Here is a 26,095-nt window from a genome sequence, read left to right on the forward strand (position 1 = left end):
ATCATTGTTGCCTGTGCTCGCTCAGTATTCCTCCTATCCAGTGGGGGCGCTGTACAGGCGCTGAGTGTATTCTGTAAACCGTCAGCCATCTGCCGCAGTCAGTTAGCTCCAGCGGGAATGGAAAATGGAGGATTGACCGAAGAAAGAGCGAGGGCATATCATCGGTATTTCTAGCGCGTAGGTGGGTAGAATGCAACAATTTAATGTTTAAGTTGTATCGCGTTGAATTTTTTGTGGGATTCGTTCGTGTCTCAGTTTTTGTCATACTGCTAGGTTTGTCCTACTCCAGGTATCCGAGGCGAGGTTGATCATGATGTGCCTGACGTTAGCTTAAACGTTAACGTGTTTACAGTAAAACTGCGCTGATCCATTAGACTCTGTTCAGTCAAATTGGTTAGTTAGACATGCTTCTTGCAACAGGTCTCTTTTAGATCCATTTTAAGTTATTGCATCTTCATCGTTTTTGAGTTATCTGAACAGCTAATTGCTACAGGTATATCCTGCCGCTAACACATCCATGCTCGTGGTGGCTAATAGCGTGAGCCAGGAGGCTAGCTACAAGTGCACGTTTTGCAACGGTTGGTCCCTTGGTTTGAAAGGAAACGATAAACTACGATAACACATAACTGAAACACGCAAATGTGTGATTATTGTTATACGCAGGGTTTTCAAATGTACCGAGTCAATAATTCTGCACATTTTGTGCGTATGGATCACGTAAGCTAACGGTAAATAAGCTAGCTGTTCTTCAGTGGTTAGGTTGGCTTTGCGGCCATCATCAGCGGTGGTGGATATGAAGTATTTTTAATATGTCGTAGTTTGTTGTGTGATCTCTTTGGTGCTGTTTGGCTTTTTTGTCAATACATAGGGGATTTGACGATGATACGAGTGATATCGACGCGTGGTTGTGATATTGAATTAAGAGTTATATCATGCGCATTACGGCCGTGTGTAGCTTCCCTCTTTCCGTGTCGAACAGCAACCGTTATACCTCAATACGTCTGTGAGAAACAGCATCAGTGTGAGCATGACATACTGTGATCAGCACATATCAGAAACGATTTTTCATCATCTCGTCTGAATGTGTAAATGTTCGTTAGTTTGGCATTTGATTTTCGCCCCGGGCCCCTCCCACCTTTCTTGGCAACAGTTTTCCTCCTCGATTCACGTGGCACGGTGTCGTGACCACTGGCATACTATTGGAGCAATCCGCTGTAATCACCTCCAGTCTTTGGTTGGATTTTTTCCCTGGGGTCACGGTGTAGTGTGCTAGGCTTATCAATGCATCAGTTTAAAAGAGTAGAAAAACAGATGTAATTGTTATGTTGGTAACTGAATACACATGTGTACAAGTATTGAGGTTTCTTGCTTGCACTGAATTCTGAACAAATTCAAACAGTTCCATCATGTGTTTTGCACAGTAAGCAGTTGTCCTGCTCATATTAGGTTCTTTTATCACCAGAAAGTCATCATTGCAGCACATTGCTTGGTGTATTTTTGTTGATTCTATAAAGTTCACATTTTAATTGAGCACTGGGAATTGGTAAATATGCTAGTAAACATCCTTAATTTCCAGAAAACGAACCAGATTTTTTATCACTTTCATTACCTTAACTGATCCATACTGTTGTTGCGTCTTAGCCTTTCTATAAAATGCGGTGTACTTTGATCCTAACTTGTGTTTTCCTCCCTTTCTGGCACTGGCAGATCCTTAAACCTTAACCAAGACTGATGATTACTGCTGCAAAGACTTTGCTTAGTTTGAAGAAGCTCTCTGCCACCCATCTCTGCTGAACTGCAGGTACAGACTATTTTCATAAATTTTCAAAATGTGCTTTTAGGTTAAAGAATAGCAAGTTTGGCCTTGGAGAATCTTAAGTGAAGTACATTTTCATTAATTCTTATTTGCAGTAAGACTTTCCAGAAAGCTTCACCAATCAACTGAACATGCACAATTTCTGAATTGTGTTGTGCCACAATAGTTTTGCTTTTAGACTTGCGAATGCCTGACATTGCCTGACTATTAGCCATGACAAACATAAAATGTGTATTTTTCAAGTTAAAAAATCTGTTTGTTTTAATGTTCTGCCACCTGTTTTTTTCACTATACAACTCCAAATTGTGGCATTAGACTCCACAGGGAGTGTATATGATGTGGCTATACACAGAAGTTGCTACGGTTACTCCCTCTGTGAGAAACATGCCACAGTCAGCATCACGCTTTCACATGGAAAATACTGCAATAATTGCAATGCGCTGTTCAATGCAATCTTCTACACTAATTCAGAAAAAACAGAAATCCAGTTCCAAGTTTTTACAGACGGCAGAACGGTAAATGGAAGGCATGCAATACGATGTTACACTTTCTAAGAGGCTGTGTCATGTTTAAAGACCAAGTACACAGCTTTATTATATTTTCATTCAGAGACGTAAACATTTTTAAATACTTTTTCTAACCTGTTCTTAGACAACAAGAATTTAATGATTTTGATTAAGCTGACAAATATGAAATAGGCTATAGCAATACCAGACATCATGCCTTCAGACGCATTGTACTCGTACTCATTGTACTTGTTTTTGAGACACATGTATGTGTAGTATTTGTGTCAGGAAACACAATTTCTGGCGACATTTCAATACCCACACAGCACTAATTCTATGGGCAGTGTATGGTGCAAATACACTTTTAGTGTTATATTTGCAACACTATTTTGGAGCGAGAATGTAAAAGCAACTAGTATATCTACATTTTGTAACACATAGAGCAATCCCAGCACTGGCTACTGAATAAAAAGCCCTCAGTATTTTTCACATTATGAAGTGAAAAGAGTGATTCATAGCTGGTCTCTTGTGCTCTTCTCTTAACTGTAGACATTCAGTTTGAAAGTAGCGATTGACTCCATCATCTATGGAGGAGAATGTGAGCCCTGAGCTCTCTCTAGCCTCTGAGCCAGAGAAGAGCCAGGACCGTATGGATAGCTGCTCTCAAGGTACCTTGGATGAGCTTCTTTTCCTTCACGAGTAATGGGTGGGAATGTTGTTCTAATACTGGGCACAATTGTGGTGTCAGTTCAATGATATTTGGGTGATTTAAAGTTTTGGTGAAAATCTAGGGTAAGTAGGGGTCAAATCCAATGCAGTCAATCATTTTCATATTCATTTATATGTATGCTAGACAAAACAATCAGTAGTTTCTTTGCAGTGTTGTTGTGTTGCACTCTGGTGATTGCATACTATGATTGTTTGCTTACAGGGTTCTTTGATTGTCCGTCCGCAGGTGTTGGAGCAGGGAATAGCGAGCAGCACGAATTGTTTCAAACTGAAAGCGAGAATGTGGCCACAAAGACTATAGAGGAGCCAGATAAATCTTCCAAGGGCAACAGTGAGGTAAAGAAGACTTGGGGTTTCCGTCGGTCCACCGTTGCAAAGAGAGAAATGCCAGTCGAGGCAGCAACCAACAGCTCTGAAAACCGCTGTCCTGTACGCCGTAGTGGCAGGCAGTCTAAGCGTACAGACAAACTAGAGGAATTCCTCTTGACTGCCAAAAGGGGGTCAAGAAAGAGTGCCCCTCCCAGCCTGGAGAGTGGAGATCCTCCTTCCCAAACCCCAACTGATGCAGAGACCGCCTCAGAGGCCAGCTTTGATGGTAATGCTGACACCAAGGCTGTGGAGGACAAGGTGGATTCCCCAGAGAGGAGGACAAGAAGTGGTGCAAGGAAGCAGACTCAAAGGAAAACTCGAGGTGGCAGACAGACCAGAGGAGGCGGCGGAGCGACAGTCAATGATGAGGGCAGCTCTGAGAATGAGGAGGACAGCAGAGATGCTACCAAGATAGACCAGTTACAGGATAACAACGGGGAGAATAAAGATGAAAAGAGTGATCCGAGTCCTGAAGATGTAGGGATTACCAACACAGCACAGTCTCAGCCAGAGCAGGACTCTGAGAAGAAGGAGGTTGGTGAGGAGAAAGACGAACACGGAAATAAAAATGACAAAGTGGAAACGGAGAAAGAGAGTGACGAAGACAGTTCAGACAAGCCACCTGGAGCACTGGTGGTAAAACGTGGACCAATAAGAACATATGTCAATAAAAAGAAGGCAGCCAATAAGAACACTACCCCTGTTAAAGCTCCTGCCCCTGCCAACAAGAGCACCATTCCTGTCAAGAGGGAAACTAAGCCTAAATCTACCCAAGCTGCTGGAAAGACTCGCAAGCCCCAGATGCAAGAGGACCACCACCACGACGATGATGATGACGATGACGACGACGATGATGATGATGATGATGATGACGACGACGAGAATGACTCTTCAACCTCTTCGTCATCCATTGAGTCAGATGAAGGAGGATATGACCCCAATGCACTTTATTGCATCTGTCGCCAAAAACACAACAAAAGGTATTTTATCATCTGTAGTTGCTTTATTAATTGCCTATTATTTATTATGATTGCTTCAAAGATGTAGATGATGATGATGTAGAAGAGTAAAATAATCTTAATTAATTATAATTTCTTCTTTATGTCATCTAGTAGCTACAACCACTGTTTTGCTAAAGTTGTTTTTTGTCATTTTCATCAAGTCTGAAATTATGAGAGAAGCTAGTGGCTAGAAGCTAGTAAGTTTGTGTTGAGCTTCATGCTTTGGAAAAGTGGCAGTACAAATGTCTTGTGCACACTAGGTTCATGATCTGCTGTGACCGTTGTGAGGAGTGGTTCCATGGAGACTGTGTGGGCATCACAGAGGCCCGCGGCCGACTGATGGAGAGAAATGGGGAGGACTACATTTGCCCCAACTGCACCGCTAAGAAAAACCAGGTGGTCAGGCCCGCCACATCTATCCTCTCTACAAGTACAGAGGTCGGGAGGTCGAAAGCTGATGCTACTCTTCAGACTTCTTCTTCCGCCACTGCTGTGACCTCTTCTGCAGCTGCCGAGAAAGCTAACCCAAGTGGAGCAGCTGCTCAGGCTGTGGGAGCACCTCTGTCCTTCACAGGTCTTGGACCTGAAGAGAAGGGAGCAGAGGATCTGGGCATCAAAGGCAGGATAGAGAAAGCCACTAATCCAACTGGGAAAAAGAAGATAAAGATCTTTCAGCCGGTAGGTCCCTGCAACTGATCTCAACTTAAGCTTTTTAAATAATGTTGTCTTTATGAGTCGAGCCATTAATCATTGTCTGAGTTGGTGCAGATAGTTCTGTCGTACAGCACTTCATTCTGCATGTCAGGTGTTGGTCCTAATGATCCAAATTTAAAAATGACTGAAGCGATGCTGAATGATTTAATTTCATGGTATAAACAGTTCATACTTGAACCAAATCAAAATCCATTTCACCACAGTCACTGTAAAAGGGCTTCAATGTGTGTGAAATGTGATTTCTATTTATTTATCCCCCAGTCTGTGATTAGAGTACATTGCCTCATTACTCGAACTGTTATTGTGTTTTGCCTCTGCATGGGTGGTGTTCTTATTTTCTGAAAATGTAAATTAGGACCCAAACAAACACAGGCCTGCTCTGTCGTAGACAGTATCACAGAAACAAATGTTTGAAGACATGATGTTAGCATAAAGTAGCCCATTGAGAACATCTCTAAAATAAAAAAAGGGTGTGCACATTTTCACAAATCAGTGTTGCTATCAATAAAATGAATATGAAATTCAGAATACTGGTATTGTGACAGCATGATACAAAATGACATTTCTCGTCATTAGCTGTTTATTTTATTGTGTACTGAACTGGAGCAGGCAATACAGCAGACAGCCGTACCAAAAGCACAGCAGAAGGCGACATCAGTGGTGGAGAAGAGGGCAACACCCACAGCAGAGCAGAAAGCCCTACCAGACACAGAGCAGAAGGTGGCATCAAATGTTGAGGTGAAAACGACGCCAGCAGCGGGGGTGCCAGAGGAGAAGAGCGGGCAGAAGGCTGAGGAGGAGTCTTCTCTTCCTAAATGTATCGGGCCTGGCTGTGAGAATAACGCCCAGCCAGACTCTGTGTACTGTGGAAACGACTGTATCCTGAGACACGCTGCTGCGGCCATGAAGTCCATCACTGATGTCAAAGAGCCTAAGCAGAAGGACAAGGCCAAGACTCAGAAAACCAAGTCTACACCTAAGGTAACTTGGACCACCTGAAATAGTGGCCTTTGTCTGAATGTTCATAACTTTGGTATAATGTGGAAAAGTTGTGCAAAGTAGCCATTGTAGCATCCTTTTAAGTTACATCAGTAATAGCAGTTGAGAGTGCAGTAATGGCAGTTGAGTTCTTAGGCAGATCATGTAACTGCCAAGCAATCTGTGTCAACGTAAAACATAATTGATTTTTTAGATTCTTATGTCTTGACAACATTAGAGAAATAATTTCCTTAAGTGCATTTTATTGTTTGTTGAATGTTGGTCTATTATTAGCAGGGCTTAGCAGTGTCAAGTATCCAGTCACATTGAATACTTGAGTGTTGTGTGACCTTTGAAGACAGGTAATTTACTCTTCCGTTTCTGAATGACTTGAAACATAATAATTTACAATTTTACACATATATGCGGAAATAGCTGAATCTTTGTGACTTTTTGTTTCACTGTTGATTAACATTAGAGAAAACACATTCGTGTGTGCGCAGCAATTATTACATTTTAGGTCATGATTGTTACCTACACATGATCTTACTAAAGTCAGATCTGGGATTTCAAAAAATTATAAAAAGAAAACCATTTTAAAATTGGTTTTAGTTGCGTCAAATTTCCTTGTTATGGCTGCACCCTTTGCATTTTAACAATTTTACAAGAAGTCCAATTTTGACCGGAATAAACTGGTTCAGAGTTGAGTAAAATGCTGTTACTCTAAAAAAGAAAAAACAACAACAACTTTGAAACAGAATGATAACTTGCAGGTGCTGCTTTCTGGTATTAAATATTTTGATGTTGAAGTGCCTATCTGAAGAAGCAAATATAGTAGGTGAGCAACCTAAATTGGATTGTTTTGGTAATACCAGACTAGCTAACATTCAATCCATGTAACCCAACTAACCCACGCTCCTTTGTTAACCAGTCTGGGAGGCCATTGATTTCAGATTTCAGGGGTTTTAGTCAAAATGAGTGAATGGCTCAACTGTTGACTAGTCAACTCACTGGAACAATAGAGCCATCGTTCCCACCGGATCATGATGTGGACAAACACAAACTGTCAGTCAGTAAACTGACAATTGTTAAAAGTCTAGAGATTGTCTGGAAATGGGGTTGTGTAAGTGAATGATTTTCTGTGCACCGTAACGATTGTGATAAGCTTTTTTTTTAGTTTAACAACAAATATATCTAAATGAATGTGGCTTTTGATGCTCCAACTACTCATTATGTATTTTAAAATGTTTGTTTATGCAGTCACACTATCTGCATTTCTAATGTCCTGTATGATTCATGTTTATACATACTAAACATTGCTCTAAGATATAAAGTAATCTCTAAGAATATCAACAGTATACAGCAGCCTTTATGATAACTGCACAGTATTCTAGCTTTTATGGTTTTTACTATTTTATTTACTTTGTGCTCACATTGTGTATCTCTGCCTTGCCAATATTAACATTATTTTGCCTCTAAAACAAAAACATTCCCCACAAGACTCACTAGTTCTAATATTGTGTTCTTCATGGTATGCTTTCGAAGTTATTGGCTATTTGTTGTTGAACTTTCAAGGCATAGGGGAGTGAGAAAACAATAATGTACACTGAGAGAATAAGAGATATTTTATTCTAAATGAATTGATATCTTTCATCATTTCAAGTGATATGAATGTTCATGGAATCAATCCTCATAGGGTTTAAACTGGAACTACTGCTAAAAACGCCTGACAGCGTTGAACTTGCTTTATAATACATAGTCCTGAAGGCAGTGTCTAAAATTAAATTTTTGGCTCACTAGCTCAGATTAGTAAAGTGTACCTGCCAAGAATAATTTAGTAAGCAGTACATTTTTCATAGAAATATGTCCAGGTTTGCAGAAAAGTAGCTGCTACATGTAAAGCAATGTAAGTGCAGAAATGCCATCAATGACCTTGCCATTAGTTGTACTCTGCACACTGTGTTCAGTGGTTACAAGTGACGACAGGGAGAGCAGGAAGACCAAAGACTGTAAGAGTTAAGTTTGTTTGCCAACAGTAGATTGTCTTGGCATTTGACACTTTATAGAGGGAGTCTACTCTGAAGAGCGTTGTTACTAAAAGACCTGAATGTGTGTTTTTTTTTTTGTTTGTTTTTTTTCGTCCACCCAGAGGAGCGCTGCTGGTGGGAAAAAGACACAGAAGAAGACCCGAGAGGAATCCGACAGCGAGGAGGACCACAGTCCTGATCCAGACGAGGATGATGAAGACGAGCATGCTGAGGAACACCCGCCCCCGCCGGCCACTGCATCCTGGTCCAGCGACCATAATTACATTGCAGTAACACCAGAAAAGACTACACCCATATCACCAACAGTGTTAAACAAAAAGTGTATGTATCTCTTTGAAGGTCTTGGGCTGTTGTTGAAACCACATTGTTGTTTTTCCATTATAAATGTGGTTCCTGTCATGCTAACATACCTTAGAGATGATCCGTACATTTGGGGAAGAACATGAACTCATCTGTACACTAGACTTTTGACTGCCTTGCAAAGTGTTGTGAGTTTAATGTAAAAGTTTTGTTAGTCACTGAAATGTTGGCAGCTGTGGAAAGGTAAGTGTCATCTGTGGCTTTGGGTAAGTATTCAATAATCCAAAACATTTATTTTAAGTGGCACTCTGTAAATTGCACACATCAAAATAATTTTATTAGTCAAGGAGGGTTACTTGGGAAAGTCTGAAAAACTAACCCCGATGATGGCATCAGGGTTATCTCAGTTTTGAATTCTTAACAGAAAGCCTGCAGTGCAAACTGGAGGCAGTAGTTTGAAAGATGTGGGCACTTAAAGGCACAGAGGGTCTAACAAATAGTGCTTATGCATTATGGGATTTGGAGGATCCAGCATTTTTGGATCTTGACCGATAGTGTTGACTAAAAGTATCTCGGCCTTTACTGCATTGATTTGAGTTTTCCTTTCTTAATATGACTTGTGACTAAACTTTTTGAAGTGCAATACTAAATTGCTGGAGTCCCACTTTTGAATACCTCATACTTAAAATGCAGGGCTGCAGATGAAAACCTATAAAGGAACAAGTGGTAGAGATAACAGGAGGGAAATAATCTCAAAACGCAGATCTCTCAGGAGACTGTACGAGGAGGTTTACTGTGTGGCTGTGATGAATGGGATGGTGCTTGTAGGTGTGTTTGGAGCGTGAATTCAAATGACCTGTTTTCTGTACAAGTCTCCACTTCCTGGGTTCATCACCTCAGCTGTTGGTCCCACAAAAAGGTCCCTCCCTCTCTTTCTCTGGCAGGTAGGTGTTTCAGAATTCCCCCGTGTTAATGTGGACCAATGAAGCTAACATAGCTCATATTGAGCTGATATCACCTGTTAAGCTCAATTTTGTGGTTTTTTCCCTACCCTTAATTTTGTGGGTAACAAACTTGACTTTTTTCAAAGTTTTTGATTCATATTGAATATGATGCATCCCTTCTCGTGGGAAACTGGCTTTAAAATAAAAGGTGATATAACAGTTTTTTGGATGCCTCCATTGATTATGTGAGCAGTGTTGGCTTGCTGTAGGATATCCTGACCAGTTCAGCTCAAACAGCATATACAACTGATTAATCTACACATGCAACGGAGATGTGACCATCAAGAGCCCCAAGATGGTGACATCTGAAAAAGAAAACCTCTGGCAGACCTCAGTGCAGGGAGAGACCAGACCACCTGGAGATAATGCAGTGGAATTGAAGGCCACAGCCGAAGTTGGAAGCTGAAGACCAGGGCAGAGCACACAGATTCAGAAGAGGGACAACCACCTTCAAGTTTTTCACACACATTTTGCACCTGATGAGATTTGATTATATATTGATGGGAACGTTTATTGCAATGAAATGTGGACATTTTCATTTTTCTTTCACCTATTTATAAGGCATCAGGATATTGATTGATAGGATAATGCATGCTAATGTAATGTGAATGCATCCTGTCAGGTCAGGAGATCAGTATGACCGTTGATTGTTGTTGAGGAAACCATAGCCCAATGATTTGCTCATTCATAGCCAATATTTTGCTGAATGATATTTTGATTGGTGTGACAACCTATCATCCTGAGAAAATGGTTGACTTTGGTTGCATTGGGTGTCGGTACTGTTGCTCTGAACAAAAATATCTGGGTTTATACCATTTAGTGTGTGTGTGTAGTTTTGTGTGTTCAAGTGGAGTTAACACTCAAACTATTGCAGCTTCAACATGCAACTTGGACAGATAAAGCACCAGCATGTGCAGGTGACAGTTTGAAGAGAGGTTAGACAAGTAGGAAGTGTATTGCCATTTTAGTCTTGGTGCAATTGGTTGACATAATACCTATACATTTAATGCAGATGTTGATGGTTAAATGTTTTATGTGTACTTATAATTTATTCAAATGACAGAATCATTAACAAGACTTGGGTCTGGTTGCTTTTGAGGTCAGAGTTCATCCCTTTATCAGCTGGTGATAGTGTTTGTAGCTGAGCTTGTGATATGAATACATTTTAGAGGTATAATTTTAGGGTGAGCAGTTAATCGTCAACTTAATTATTCCCAAAATGCATTTTGATGTAGTTTTTAGACTCATTCTGTGAGGCAGTGTTATAGACTGTTTCTGCCTTAGTAGCCAGTGACACAGGAGAGGTAAACTACATTTTAGCAAACTGGTCAATGGTGTTTATCGCTCATATTCAAGTGATAGAACCTCGTAGTCATTTCCATAACTTCTGATGCCAAGGTCACATTAGGAGTTTGCACAAGACTCCAGTGCAGTGGTTTCCTCTCTTCTGGATCCATGGGTCCTGAGAATCACGCTCGCTGATGATGATGATGATGATGAGGCACTCGTATGCTTCCTGAAGTTCATGCCATCAAGTGATTTTTGGGAAGAAAATACTTTTTTCGCAGATGGACCTGCACAACCAGCACAGTGTATCTGCTGTCACTGCTTCAAATAAAGAGGGACCACTTATCTGCCCAGTTGTCAACTTTGTGTTTATTTCAGAATGTCGGTTGCAGTGTGTTCAATGTCTGCACAAGTAACTGAATGTCAACTATTTTTGGATCTATTGAAGGAGGGTTTCATTAGAGATTTTACTGTTTCACTTAAACTTTTGTGATTTGAGTTGTTTTATCAGCTGTGGAATTGAATCACTTCAAAATGATCCTTTTCAGTCATAGTATTGTCGTCTCTGAATTATACATGCAAAGTGATAAAATGTAATGATGATCTGTCACATCTGCTGATATTGTAAATGATTGCATATTTTAAACTGTCGGCTTTTATTTTTGATTTTCAGCTCCTCCCAAAGAAGAGAAGCTGAGTGAGAAGGAGCAGAAAGAGAAGGAACCAGCCCCGGCTTCTGAGAAACCCTCCCCGGCATCGGTGACACCAGTCAAAGGAAACAAGAAATCCCAGACCACTAAAGCAGCCAAGGTTTCCCCCAAGGGCAAGAAGCCATCCCTTCATTCTTCCAGCTCAAAGGCATCCAAGAAACCCGCGACACCTCCGAGTAAAACTGCAGCAAAGTCCAAGAAACCAGGCCCACCACCCGCCTCATCTCCCTTCCCTCCAGGTCCGATCCACGTCACAGGAGCACTGCGAGTCACCAAGTCTAACTTCACCATTCCTAAGAAGCAGCCACAACAAAAAGACACTCCATCCCACAGTCACTCCTCTTCATCCTCAAGAGTCCCATCGTCTCCATCAGCTCCCTCCAACCACTCATCGTCCTCCAGATCGTCACATCCAGCCGCTTCAGCGCCTCCTGTGTCCCCCATGCCACCTCCACCCAACAACCAGATGAGACAGAACATCCGCCGCTCGCTCACAGACATCCTTTACAAGAGGTGAGTGTCTCACCACGGTTCAGGAAACCTTTGCTTCTAGAATCCAGTAAATTCTTGGCTGAACACTCATTTTTGTTGTATTTCTTACCACCAGGGTGAGCGACAGTGACGATCTGAAAATGACTGAGAGTGAGGTGGGAAGGCTGGCAGTTGCCATTGAGAAGGAAATGTTTAACCTCTGCCTTAGCACTGACAGCAAGTACAAGAACAAATACAGGTCCCTCATGTTCAACCTGAAGGATCCGAAAAACAAAGTGAGTCAACACAGACGTGCATGCAGTCAAGTACAAATCTAGATTTGTGTTTATTAGTTTTGTTGAGTTTTGTGTATGCGGCGGTGACGCCTGCAGCTCTAATGATTTTACCTGATTTCCCTCATGTGGAGATGTTAAATAACCGTGTGGTATGTTTGTCTCAGGGCCTGTTCTACAGGGTGGTGGGGGGAGAGGTTAGTCCCTTCAGGTTGGTGAGACTAAGTGCTGAAGAATTGCTTTCCAAAGAAATATCTGAGTGGAGGAAGCCTGACGCTCCTGAGGTAAATGTTACTGCCTTTAATTACATACCAAGCACAAGTCGACATCATGAGGTTATGAGCTTCAAAGAGCTCCACATTGGGGACTAAAAAAATTAGTTTGTTTTATTTGAATACTGTTGAATACAATGCTCAAAATTGCTAAATATTGTATGGTTGTCTCCCTTAGGCTCAGTCTCCCAATACAAGAGCCCATTCAGGGCAGTCTAGACTGGGCAACAGACATGACTCTAGCTCTCATAGTGTGGATATGGAGGACGCTCCACCAACATCTGATGCAGATGTATGTATTTCTGCCACCACTTCCTCTCGCATGGCCTCTGCTGCAGTAAGTGGTGGCACGCTGTTCTTCTCTTGCTTTAACACTTCTTTTCACCTTTGCATGTGGGTCTTGGTGCACAAACTGTGAAATCTGGCTAAGTAAAGACAGTAGCCAAGATATCAGTGGTTGGTTATCTTGCCGACTGTCCTGTTCCTCAAGGCAATTTCTTTCTCTCTGAGGCTTTTTCTATCTTAATCAGTGGTTGGTAGTAAACCAACCTGCAACTACCTCACACAAAATACAGTTGTGCACAGGAATCAAAAATAATGAATGCAAATTGATTATCATCTGCTGTAGTTAATCTCATATTTGACAGAGATCCTCTCTCCTGTGTCATCAGGACCAAGACGAGTCTGGCTCCACTCCTTCAGCTTCGGCTCAGTCCTCTGCTGTTGAAGGGAGCGGTGGCAGCAGCATGCCAGACATTTTCAGTAGCATGCTCAAAGACACCACATCAGAACACAGGACTCATCTATTTGACCTCAAGTGTAAAATATGCACAGGTAAATAAGAGGCTAACATATGATGTGAGAGCATTCTCCACTAAATGATATTACATTTGTTATAAAACAGTGTTTTTTTATTTTATTTTGCCCTTTAGGCCAGAAGACAGAAGATGAGCCAGCAGCTAAAAAAGCCAAACTGACCAAGAAGCCTGAAACTAAACCACTCAGACAGGAGCTGCATTCGTCCAGGTCAGGGGATGTTTCTCCTGTGGTCCAACCACAGGTCCCTGCAGCCTATCCGCACCAAGACTCTGTAGCCTACCAACACCCAGTCCCTCCATCGTACCAGTCCAACACAGATGCCCCCGAATCACAGCAGCTTTACCAGGAGGACCTCAGCATGCTCGTACCTCCTGCCCAAGCCCCTGCACCTGTTGCCGCGACTGTTTCCTCTGTCACCATCACCCGTAGAGACCCACGCATGGCCAGGCACAGCTCCGGCGTAACTGTCACCTACACTGCTCCAGAGAAGCCCAGCAATAACACAGCCGAACCACTCCCTGCTCCTGTTACTGCTCCAGTGGAGGTTGGACCCAAGATACCACTGCCGATGCCCCCAGCTTCGCCATCTTCAGTTGCCGTCTCCAAATCAACTAAAACGAGGTGCTTAATATTTGTGTATGGCAATATATTTTGTATACTGTCATAAAATTGAGAATACACGTAAAATTCTATTTTTAAACACGATTAAATGTGAGTATGATGGGGCAGGGTCATTGTTTGCTGTTTTAAGAAAATCCCTGTATATTACTGTGTGCAGGCTTGAGATTTGGCCTTTGACTTTTCTCTGAAAGGAACATTATTTTGGTTTTACAGCACATCTGAGCCTCCCCCTGAGGGCGAGACTGCAATCTTCCTCCATGGTCAAGAGAAGATTTGGAAAGGATTTATCAACATGCAGTCGGTGGCCAAGTTTGTGACCAAGGCTTACCTGGTCTCGGGATCCTTCGAACACCTGAAGGAGGTTAGTTGTTTTTGCTAATTATAGGAGGAAAAGTTCAAATGTAATTCACCATATCAAACGTCATTCATTAATGAATGAAAAACTCTTGTGTCAATGTGTATATGTAAAAGCATCATTCATAGTTTTGTCAACGTTATTCAGGATTTGCCAGACACCATTCACATTGGAGGACGGATATCTCCAAACACAGTGTGGGACTATGTTGGGAAGCTGAAAACTTCGCTCTCCAAGGTTTGTTTGTGCTAAGATTAGCTTGTAGAAAAGTGCTGAACATTTTAATTTTTAAAGGCCTTACATTCCTTACATACTGTTTTTTGCTGTCTCTTTTTTAACCTGCGCTCACAGGAGCTGTGTCTGATCCGTTTCCACCCAGCCACAGAGGAAGAGGAGGTGGCATATGTCTCTCTCTTCTCTTACTTTAGCAGCAGGAAACGATTTGGTGTGGTGGCTAACAACAACCGCCGCATCAAAGACCTCTATCTCATCCCATTGGGCTCAAAGGACCCGTTACCCTCCAAACTATTACCGTTTGATGGGCCAGGTAAGCAGTTACAGGGATACACAAATATACCTCTGTATGTAATTGTATTTGTTTTAATGGATTCCTGTTCATTTGTGTTGTTGCTGTGTCTTTGTACATGTGGTGAGTATATTTAGTGTCATGTTTTTTTTGACTCCAGTTGAAATGAGAGCTTGGTTGATTCATGGGTTTGTGCTGTAGGGGGCACTCACACTCCTTGTTGAATCTCCCCTGGAAAACACCTCTGTGCATGTTACAGCTGCTGTGCTCTCTGCTGTATATCTGACTTTGTATCACACATTTCTAATAAAGGAAGTTTGCATCGCAGGTTGGTGCCATTTGAGTCCAGTTTCAGCCTGTTGTTTCTTAAGTCTTGGCTCCATATAAACAAAATTGAATACATGTGTAATCAATAAATTGCTATGAGCTGACTTGTCAGTCACTTTATATCATGATGCTGTACATATGGTAACATGCTGCATCGCTGGAATAAACCAGTGGTTTTAAACTCATCCTCCTAAATGAAGAATCAGCACTTGATGTGAACTTTGCAGCCAGATAGTACAACACATTCAACAGTACCACATGGCAATTGCAGCTGTGGTAAGTAAAAGATTGTCCATCTCAGAGGGACTCAAACATCAGTATATCTACTGCATAGTGTGCCTCAGAAAAGAATATTAGATGGTGAGATGGCTTTTTCTTTATTGACTGAGTCACTGTAGAAAAATGGAATTACACATCTTTTGACTTTGCCATTTGTTCCTGTGAACAGACCGGTAATGAGCCCAAATCAAATATCAATAGGAATTCATTTATCCACCTGACTCTGGATCAACCAGAACACTATTATAGTTTACCATCTGTTCCAATCTTTATTGCAGTTTTATTGTGCCAAATTAAGGGTGCAGGAAGTGAAAAATGATTTAGTGATTTTATTCCATCATATCTGGCTGAATATCTACAAATCACTTCAATAACCAACACAGTTCTGCTGTTGACAATTGTTCATTTACTAATGTCATTATGTTTTTTTCTTCTATAATTTAATGAAAATTAATTCAATTCACAAACAAGCTAACAACTACTGACTAACTACCGCTGTCCTTTGTCATATAAAAGTATAGTTTTTGGAGTTGAAAGAACTTTGGTTTAATTGAATAAAAACTTGTGTGCTATGTGTTCTTTCAATATGTAATGTGGAGAATTTTTAGAAGCTCTCATTTCACTTGGTTTCTTTGTCTTTTGTGCGTTTTTGTTAACTTGTATCTGCTGACAGTTGATAGATTGTTGTTTTGTCCATCTTGCAGGGCTTGAACCAGCTCGTCCCAACCTCCTCTTGGGGTTGTTGATATGCCAGAAGGACAGAAAGCGTGCTGGTGGTCCACTGGAAACCGAGGAGAAACGGTCCAAGACTCAGACCAAAGATGCTGATGACACTGGCCTTCCAAAGCCATCCTCCACAGTCAAAGCGGAAAGAAGCGCACGGCACAGTCTAGAAATCCCCTTCAGCACAACTCCTCCAGGATCACCTCCATCCAGCTCCTCTGAAACTTCAAGCAGCACTGTGACAGCCTCCTCAGTCCGTTCAATCCTGTCCTCTGTCAAAGCTCCAACCACATCCACTACCACTGGCAAGGACTCACCCTCCTCATCCAGTTCTGTTGCTTCCTCTGCAGCAACTGCCACTCCTCTTCAGACCATCCTCGACACTCTTTTTGGGAAGAAGAAGCATGACTCCGAAGTTAACTCTCCATCTGATCAGGGTGGGGAACTCTCCGTCCCACCACCTACAATGCTAGACCCCATTGTGCAGCAGTTTGCACAGATTTCTAAAGAGAAAACGGTGGAGGAAGATGAAGATGACCGACCATATGACCCAGAAGAAGAGTATGACCCCGGTAGGGGCTACAATCTGCCCAAGAAGCCTGTTGAGATAGTAAGTAAACCTGGAGTCCCCAAGCAGCCTGAGGTGGTTGCAAGTGAAGCTGATGATGTGGCATATGACCCAGAGGATGACTCCATTTTTGAAGAGGTCAAAACTTTAGTCCCAGGTCAAGCTAAGGCTGCAACTGAATGTATAACTGATCCACAAAAGATCCTGGAGAGCCTGAAACAGATCGGAGATCAGACATTCCAGAAACAGGGAGATCAGCCACTGTCATCCACCGGGACACCTGGTGCCTCACTGGCACTGCCAGACACACTCTTAACTCAGCCTAATAAATCCCTTTTGGCCAGTAGTCAACTACTGCAGCTTGGCAAAAAGGTTGAGGAACTGGTAAAGTCTTCATCGGTTTCTCCCTTAATCAACCAGAGGAGAGATCCTCGCCAGAGCAGGGATCCTCGTCAGGCTTCGGCTGGCAGGAAACCGACTGATGAACCGGAGGAGAAAGAGGAGACATCTACTGTGTTGGCAGATGCAACTCTTCCTTCAGAGCTACAGCCGCCTGATGTTCCTGAACTCCCAGACTCCTCACAAGATGCAGAGACATCACTGCCTCAAGAAGAAGTGAAAGGTGAGACCCTACCCTTCATGGAGTCAGACAAGTCAGAGGTGTCAATTCCTTTATTAGGAGAGGAGGTGGAACCTGATATGGAGGTCAACTACATGGATGAGAAAGAAGTGAAAACTGAGGAAGCTGAGCCAGTCAAGGCAGAAACAGAGATGGACAAGTACAGTATTTGGCCAAATGCTGCCAGTATTTTAAAGGTTGGTGAAGACTCAGAATATGAGGAGAATAGCCAAGATACACCAACTACAGGCTATTATAAAGAGCCTGAAAAAACCTCCACAGTAACTTCAACAATCCCAGTACTCACTCAGAGCACAATGGTTGAGACTCAGTCCCATCACGTGTCGCATCACATGTCGGCGCCAGGCTTCGACAGTGAGTACAGACCTCCAGCTGACATTCCCCCTCCATCTAACTTCCCTCCACCCCATCCAATGCAGGGACAAAACCTGATAATGAGGCCTCCACCAATGTCTGTGCCTCCACCCATGCAAGGTCTTCCTCCATTGTCTGGGCCCCCTCCTATGCAGGGACCCCCTCCGCCCATCCATGTTCCTCCCATTGTACGTGCTCCTCCCATGCAGGCTGACAGCAGTCAGCAATATGGCCCTCCTCCAGCTGGATACCCTCCCTATCAGAACCAGTGGCCAGGCACCCAGCCACCACCACAGCAGCAGCCTCTTCCTGGACCACCTCCCCAGAATATCATGCCTCCCAGAGGACCACCGCCACCATTCCCTCCAATGGCCCAGAGAGGCCCTCCTCCTCAAATGTTTGATCCCTCCATTCCCCCTCAACACATTGGACAGCAAGGCCCCCCTCCAGCCCTCCCCCTACCTCCAACTTTTGAAGGGCAGAACACCTTACCTCCACCAAGATTCACGGGTCCACCACCACCCCCCTTTAATTTCCCTGCAAACAGAGGTCCCCCTCCACCTTTCGCGGCCCCGCCTCCTGGTCACTTTGATAACAGGCTTCCTCCTCCGTCCCACTTCCCAGGGCCTAGGGGCCCCCCTCCATCCCAGTATGGTGACCTTGGTTCCCAACCCCCAATGGTAGACCAACCTCGAGGCCCTGCAGAACACTATAACAAAGACACTGCTAACTCTTTCAAGCTAAATGTGGATCAGAATCCAAACTCGCTCCATATTTTTAAAGACAATCAGGGTCCCCTGCCTGGTTCATCGTACCGGGGACCTCCACCCAACCAGTATGAGGATAGAAGAGGCCCACCTGTCAGTGGGGAAATGAGTGGACAACACTTCAATCAGCATAACCAGTATGGGAGCTCCAGACCACACTCCTCACCGCCACACCGAGGATCTTTTGACGAGCTCAGAGGGCCTCCGCCTCAGGAGAATAGACCTCATCCTTCTCAGCCTTTTGGAGGATCAGAGCGGTACCGCTTCGACAGGCACTCAGATGAGGCTAGACCTATTCGTCACAGTGGGCCGCTACTGCCAACTCCTCAAGAGGCTCCCATAGGGCCTCCAAGTCGCATAGGAGCCCACAGTCCAGACCTGCACAGGGATGACCACTGGCGCCGCCACTCTCCTGAACTGAGGCGGCGGAGCAGCAGCACCCAAGAGGACTCAGAACCTCGCAGTGGAGATCGCTTCAGTCGCTTTGAAGGAGGGCACAGGGATCCTCCTGGTCCCTCGCAACCCTCTGAAGAGAGACAGAGAGAGCTGTCTGAGGATCGCAGGAGGGAAAGAGAGCGGGAAATCCCCCACGCTGGCAGGACATTATGGGACAGGGGACAGGGAAAGCGATGGAGCCGAGAGCGAGAGTGGGACAGAAGCAGAGAAAGGGACCGGGATCGAGACCGTAGCCGGGAAAGAGAACGCAGCAGAGGGAGGGAGGGTGAGAGGCACAGGGAGACGGAGGGGGAGCGACACAGGGATCAAGAGCCAGACAAAAGGAGAGACCGGGAGAGAGACAGAGAGAGAGAACGGGACAGGCCCAGGGAAAGAGACTCTGACAGGAGGGACTACGACCGCGACAGAGTGAGAACCCGTGACCGAGAACGTGAACGTGATCGAGAGCGGGACAGAAGACGGGACAGATCCAGAAGCAGAGAGCGAGACCGTGATCGAGACCGTGGGAAAGACCGGGGCAGGGACAGGGGACAGAGAAAGAGACAGGGACAGGGAGCGAGAGAGGGACAGGGACAGAGACCGGGACAAGGACAGAGATCGTCGGGACAGGAGCAGAAGCCGAGAAAAGAGAGAGGAGAGAAAGGACAGTAAACACGATACACCCAAGGAGAGTGATAAAACTGCAGAAAATGACAAAAACATGTCCTAGTCTCTGTTCATGGACACTACATTACAGTTAAGAGACTCTTACATCTTTCACCAGTTGAACTCATCACTGTAAATGCAGTATTTCGTTAAATTTCCACATTTGTGTTCCTACTATGAAGAAAGGTTTGACAGTGTTTGTATTCTTTGTCACATAAAGGTTTCTAAGTTTGTTTAATCACATTTGAAAAACAGAAAACTGAAGGCCATCTGAGTTGCTTGTTACCAGATGTATTAAGTAGGTCACTTAGTCCTATTACATGTACGTTCCTCCATTCAAAGCTTTTTTTAAAGAAAAGAATAATGCAACTGATTAACACACCATTTGCAATATGTAAATATGAATATATTTGTGTATATACTGATGTTTTTAATCATACTTTTCTAAGTAGAGAAAATAAAAGCCATATATCTGAAATGGATAATGTGAAAGTAAAGGCAACACTGTTTATACACAAATGTGTGTTTATATGTCGAGCAGCTTTGACCTAAAAGGCTTCAACTATCTACAGTATCCACCCCATCAATGGTCGTTAATGAAATGTCCTGAGTTTGTTTCAGATCAACCAATTAAACCAGTTTGACAACATATATCTTGTGGTAATACATGTTTTTGCTTAAATCTTTCATAGAGCTTCCATTAAATCCATAGTAATGTGCTTTCACACTGAGGTTCAGTTAGTAAGTGAGTAACTGCGACTGATTAGGAATTACATGAGAGACAGATAGGTCAATACCAATGCAAATCTGTGTCTTAAGCTGTTGCGGTCTCCAAAATATCAAACTGCTTTTTGGCATAATAGATCATATTTAAATTGGATTTTGTACCCACATTTATCAAAGTGACATGCAGCAAAGGGCCCAGGCTGGGCTCGACCCCAGGCTGCTGCAGTTAGGATTCAGCCTTAGCGCATGGTACGCGCTCTAGCAAGTGAGCCACTGGGCCGCCCCCAATCCTTCACTTTGAATTTCTACGATGATAAAAGAGCTGTGCCAGAAAGACATCAAAACCTTTTATAATGCATGATCAACAGGACAGATACATGATTTATACTTTGAAAAATACAGTACCTTCCTACTCTTTAACCACTGGATCACTTTACTACAGTTAGACAGCACCACAACTAGGAATAAATGCAAGAGAGAAATCAGTGATCATATAAGGCAGTTAGGTATAAGACAAAAGGCTGAAAACACTGAGTAAGAAAAACAGATTTCAGACAAATAGAATTGGGAACAATCGTTTACGCTTTATTAATCACAGTGAAGGTAACAAGTGACTCTTAATTCTTCATGTGTCCCACCTACCCACACGATAACATATTACAGTGCCACTTTTAACCTAAAACAAATCAATCCTTTTAAGAATTCTGCACATTTTTGTTTGTGAAAGTGAAAGAGTAAGAATAAAACAAGAAAAAAAAATCCAGAAATCCCAAACATTAGTAAACAAACACATTTGCATATATAACTGCAATATATTTGATTCAGTCTGTAAAGACTAATAAACCACTGTATGAAGTAGTAAGAAAAGTTAAATGATATCAAGTTAGTGTGCATGTGCACTACTGGATGATGTACCATAACTGACCGTGTCTTTTCCTGCTATGACCCTGAGGCTGGATATTTTACCCTCATTAATTTGGCAGACTTGCACAAGTTCTTTATGCTTTGTGGCCCCTTCCACCAGCTGCTGTGAGGGCAAATCTATTTTAACTGTTGCTCTACAGACGCAGTGTTTACTCATCAGGTTTTCAGGGTTTAGTGATAGGTTGTCATCACCATCATCAGATATAAGGCACATGCTTTGACAGTTTAATTTGAAGGTGTCATATCTGATACTGCTTCTGATCTGGGTAATGCTCAAAACCATCTTTTCTACCATGCACTCCTCTGTGTGGCTCTGACCACAGGATCTGGATTTTCCTTGGGCACCACACAAACTCATCTTTAGCGTCATAATTCAAGTAAGCGAACTTGATGAGTTTCCTGCGTTGCTTCTTATCAAGGACAGAAAACACGAAGAAGTTAAGGACACTCTCTTTGACATTTGGAAGCTCTCCATGGACCAGAGTCTCCTCCAGGAAGAAGTGAACCAGCGGGGCTTGGTAGTGGGGGTACCCCAGGGTTCCCAGGCACTTCAGGATGCGGGTGATGCGCAGGTTGTTATGAGTGTGGCTGTCAATGGCAGGAAAAAGGCAAATGAAGGGTTACTTAGAGAGTTTTGTTACAATTCAGGGAACCATGTGTTTAATTAAAAGTCAGAGATAGTTCACTTGTTCAGGTTGGAGAATCTCTGTCTCCAGTTTGACGCCCTCTTGACTTCTCCTGTTTCCTTATCACACAACTCGATACCATAGAAGTCCAACATCAGCTCGTATGACTTCAGCAGATTTTCCTTTGCAGTGCTGCTTTTGAGAAACTCCTGCAGAAAAGGTAGAACTTGTCAGGATATGTGAAGCACTTTCTTTACGATTTGAACTAGGTAGCTTGTAGTAGTTTACCTTAATTTCTTCTTTTGTCAGTGTGCTGGCCTCATGGTTCATCCCTGGTTCCTGCAGCGGGAACAACCTTTGAGATAAATAGATAAATTTCATAAACAGGAATTGAACATGTTATATCACACCTGTGGCTACACATTAACTTACCACTGAATAAAAGTATGTACACACTCCAGTGTGTTATACTCTCCTTTCCAGTCATTGTGGAAATTGTGTATGTAGAGACCTGATGAATAGAAATGTAGAAATGAAAAGTTCATTAATTTGAATCTGAATATGCTGTATGTCAAGCTATTTACGCAGATAAAAATCACAATGTATAATGTACAACCACCACCAGCTGCAGGCCTACCGTCAGGTAAAGAGGGATTATTTCCGAGGTAGAATCCCAGATTAGGCTTGTCATCCTACTCATCAAAAAAGAAGGGGCATTTTAATTTCATTTTAAATGAAGTAATAAATGAGTGTTAGAAAAGCAGAACCCATGCAAAGAGTCAAGGTGTGACTTACAGAGGACATGTTCTGGTTCCAGGGCTGCCGCCTGATCTGGGACTGTGGGGAAATGTAAAAGAAAAATTTCTGCATGATCTATGTTTAAATATGGTGTGTGTGTGTGTGTGTGTGTGTGTGTGTGTGTGTGTGTGTGTGTGTGTGTGTGTGTGTGTGTGTGTAACTTACAGGGTAGTCATGTCTGTAGTTCTGCATGTCTCTTGAGGCATTTTCAAATCTGCTAAACTTGTACTGCTACGAAGACAACAGAGAGTCAGTTTATATCCCAGACATGTAGAGATTACAGATTACAGGGTTAGGATTATATATCAAATCAATGCAACAGCTGTCTTAAAATGAATTCCCACACCTCCTCACATGACATTAAGCAGAATATAATCTAGTAAGGGTGACTCTGACAACAGGAAATGATTGTAGTGCAGGCCTCCATGAAGCCATCCCTCACAGTGCTGTACAGTAGGTACTCACGTGTCTGGAGGCTCCTGGCCGCCTGCCCCTCCGGTGTGTGCTGCTCTGATCCTCCCCAGTCTCCCAGGTTGAATCGTAGCCACAGTACAACTCATCTGAAGGGTCAACCTGGTACTCCTCTTGGTCAAACTCGTCCTCCTCTTCCTCCGCGTCCTCCTCCTCCCTTTCTTCAGCCTTTCGGTCGAAGCCCGCGGTCAGCCTCCCTGCCTCCCACTGACCCACGGGTTCCTCGACCCGATCGTCTTGTGAACCGGTTGTTTGAGGTTTGTTTTCGTCGTTTACTTCAGGTTCATTTCGGCTTCCGTGCTCCTCCCGCCAGCCTATCGCTGACAGTACGTATCTGGCTATTGGAGTGAAGACTCTTGTAAAACAGCACAAGAAGAAACCCCGGGTGATGCGCCACAACCACTCAATAAGACAACGAGCTCGGTTATAGGCAAACCAGATCATCTTCAGCACCACCTGCCCACTGAGGCCCAACAGCAAAGGACTCATGCGAGGAAACTCACTGTCTGTGAAGTTTCAGTCTGTTTCACTTTCACTTTCCTGTGTGGTTAAAGAGAAATGAAACTTTGTGGACGCCTATAACGCCCACAAACAAGGCAGCAGTGATTCATGTCAATGGTCATGTGATGAGGACTTACTGTGGCTCTGTGTTTGAAGGGTCCACATTATTATCGATGCATAGATATATTTAATTATGGTGTCTACGTGGTAATCCCTTTATTTATGTTAATGACTGTGTATATTCAACCTGACACTGATTATAACACAGTCATTTAACAGCTGGTAAAACAACCTATATGTAACGACGTCAAAATACTTGAACTTGTGTGTCACTGTGCTGATGGAGGCAGCCAGAGACTGAGGGCAGTTGAGACATTATCCTCCTGCCCATATAAACTTACCTTAAAACTCCATCAATTTCCACATTAATAATTGTGTAATTTTGATGCAGTTAAGCCATTTTAAGGAGACTGACTTGGATAATTAATGTTTTTTTATATATTAAGGTATTTTAATCAGTTATCTGCACGATTTATGGCTTTGACCAACAGCCTTTCCTTCATGGAAATTTACAGAGGAATTATTTTCTAATTAAGGCTTGGGATGGGGTGTTAACCCATTAAAATGTGTAGATAATTCACTGAAAATACCTTCATATATTACAATGCATTTATTACCCTAATTAACCCCAAATGTAGGGTGAAGTCTTGAATGTACAGTACATTTAAATACAGTCGATTGTTCTCAAGTATAGATTTATTTATTATCCTTACACAAGACAGCTGTGTGGCTTTATTACCTGTTGTGTGAAATGATGACATCAGCATTATACAATGCATACACCTCTACAGCTGTATGCATTGTCTCGGTGCTTTGTTGCAGCCGCTATTGTTTTTGTGTAATTTGATTCAGCCTTTTCTTTCACCATATCTAGATTATTATCGGGATCTGCCTCAACTTGTACAAACTCACAGATTTCAACACTATATAATGTCTGATTTTGTACATCAAGATACATATCGTACAATATTACCTGAGAAATTGATGAAATTGTCAAGAAATGCCCTCCTTCACAGAAAAGTGTGACTTCCTGGACCAGGCCCTTTAACCTGATCTGCCCCAAAAGTGAAAACATAACCTCCTTGTCCAATGTAATTAAGGGATCTATGGCAACCGTGATTTATATAAAGGTGTTGAGTGTGTTTTCAGGGATAAATTAAGGATTAATAAAGAGTGTGGTTGTGTCAGTGTCAAGTCCATGAGTCCATGTGATTCTCTGTCAGGGAAATCACGACTGTGCTTCTCAAATGTTATTCAAATACAGACTTTTTATTATTCGCACTGCATGCAATCACCCTCCTCTGGTGATACTGTGTAAAGCTTGAAGGAATCTAAGTGTATTTGAGTGCCATCAAACTCTGAACGCTTTTTCTAATTCTCTAGTTCTCCTTCACATTTGCAACAGTTATGTGAATTTTCTAACCTTTTGTCAGTGCATCTCATTTGTTTAAACATGACCAGAAACTACAGGAAGTCTGTAGAACGTGACCTCTTCTCCATTTGGGCTGTTCCATTAGGGCTAATATGTCATTGTGAAACCGTCCTCATCCATCCATCCACGCATGTACCTATTATTATTATAAAAAAAATCATTATTTGCTAAATCAAATTATTCGGCACTATGAAATGTGATCAGTACAGATGATGCAGTCACCAGTCACCAGGACAATGACAGGACAAAATGTGTGATCTTGCACAGAAATTGAAACAATGACTATAATTCATTTCTAAAGACAGTCAGCGACACTGTACACTGTCATTTACGATCCATATGATAAAAAAAAACAAACAGTAGTTTCTCCGTCACCACAGTCATCCTCACATCAGAAGCTCTTCATGACGGTGACTTAGAGGAATTTAAGACCACGTCGCTGCCCTTTTGGCTAATAAGGCTCAAACGGCTGTTCACATCAGCTGCAAAGTTCAAGCCTGTTTCCCCCCGTGACACCAAAAAGACGTTTGGCTGTAAGTAAAGTTTGTATTTATTTATTAAACATGCATTTTTTATCTTTATGACTAAAAAACATTGTGTCTCCCTTCTACATGATCATCATAACAACTTATCTCCATTGCAGTCACCTGCTGTTATCAGTGTAAAGATACCATCATCTTTGCAGTATATTCCCCGGCCTCATTTCCTGTGGGGATAGCACTTGGACAGATGAGTCTCAACTGCAGTCAGTGGACATCCTGCTCTTAATGTCTTTCTTGTGGAAGATAAAGGGAATATATGAACCAGCCTGTAGAACAAGGAGAAATGAGATGAGTACACCAGATAATACTTCATGGTTAGAAAGCTGTTGTTAAACCACAGGGCCTTTATTAAAATAAGTAATTTGCCCTTCGCATTGATTACACAGTATCCTGATGAAGTGATGTTTCTGTGTGTGGCTATAACATTATTTTGTGTA

The 26,095-nt window shown here is 42.7% G+C and overlaps 2 protein-coding genes across 3 annotated transcripts; one reads left to right on the forward strand and one right to left on the reverse strand.

Annotated features, from left to right (window-relative positions):
* Window positions 1–54: 54 nt before the first annotated feature.
* On the forward strand, window positions 55–20,227 carry LOC130179682 (death-inducer obliterator 1-like). The gene is given in 18 exon segments (XM_056392649.1): window positions 55–181; window positions 1,708–1,801; window positions 2,872–2,990; window positions 3,278–4,400; window positions 4,682–5,099; window positions 5,745–6,116; window positions 8,263–8,482; window positions 11,426–11,975; window positions 12,070–12,229; window positions 12,394–12,510; window positions 12,677–12,835; window positions 13,170–13,332; window positions 13,431–13,938; window positions 14,152–14,299; window positions 14,441–14,530; window positions 14,645–14,840; window positions 16,130–19,460; window positions 19,462–20,227. Coding segments are annotated over 16 exon segments (7,818 nt in total). The 5' UTR covers window positions 55–181; window positions 1,708–1,801; window positions 2,872–2,908; the 3' UTR covers window positions 19,643–20,227.
* A 641-nt stretch (window positions 20,228–20,868) lies between these two features.
* LOC130161073 (opioid growth factor receptor-like) lies at window positions 20,869–23,661 on the reverse strand. Of its 2 annotated transcripts, none has more exons than XM_056364044.1 (8): window positions 23,118–23,661; window positions 22,818–22,880; window positions 22,650–22,691; window positions 22,492–22,546; window positions 22,287–22,365; window positions 22,143–22,209; window positions 21,915–22,063; window positions 20,869–21,816 (listed from the first exon to the last, which is right to left on the reverse strand). In XM_056364044.1, the coding sequence occupies exons 1-8, from the start codon at window positions 23,610–23,612 to the stop codon at window positions 21,468–21,470; spliced, it is 1,299 nt and encodes a 432-aa protein (XP_056220019.1). In that variant the 5' UTR covers window positions 23,613–23,661; the 3' UTR covers window positions 20,869–21,467. The 2 variants fall into 2 exon arrangements, with proteins under 2 accessions (XP_056220019.1, XP_056220010.1); XM_056364035.1 differs by having other exon boundaries at window positions 22,818–22,883; window positions 23,118–23,660.
* Between the last annotated feature and the right edge of the window lie 2,434 nt (window positions 23,662–26,095).

This window comes from Seriola aureovittata, chromosome 2 (genome assembly GCF_021018895.1).
Source record: "Seriola aureovittata isolate HTS-2021-v1 ecotype China chromosome 2, ASM2101889v1, whole genome shotgun sequence".
Classification (NCBI taxonomy): domain Eukaryota; kingdom Metazoa; phylum Chordata; class Actinopteri; order Carangiformes; family Carangidae; genus Seriola; species Seriola aureovittata.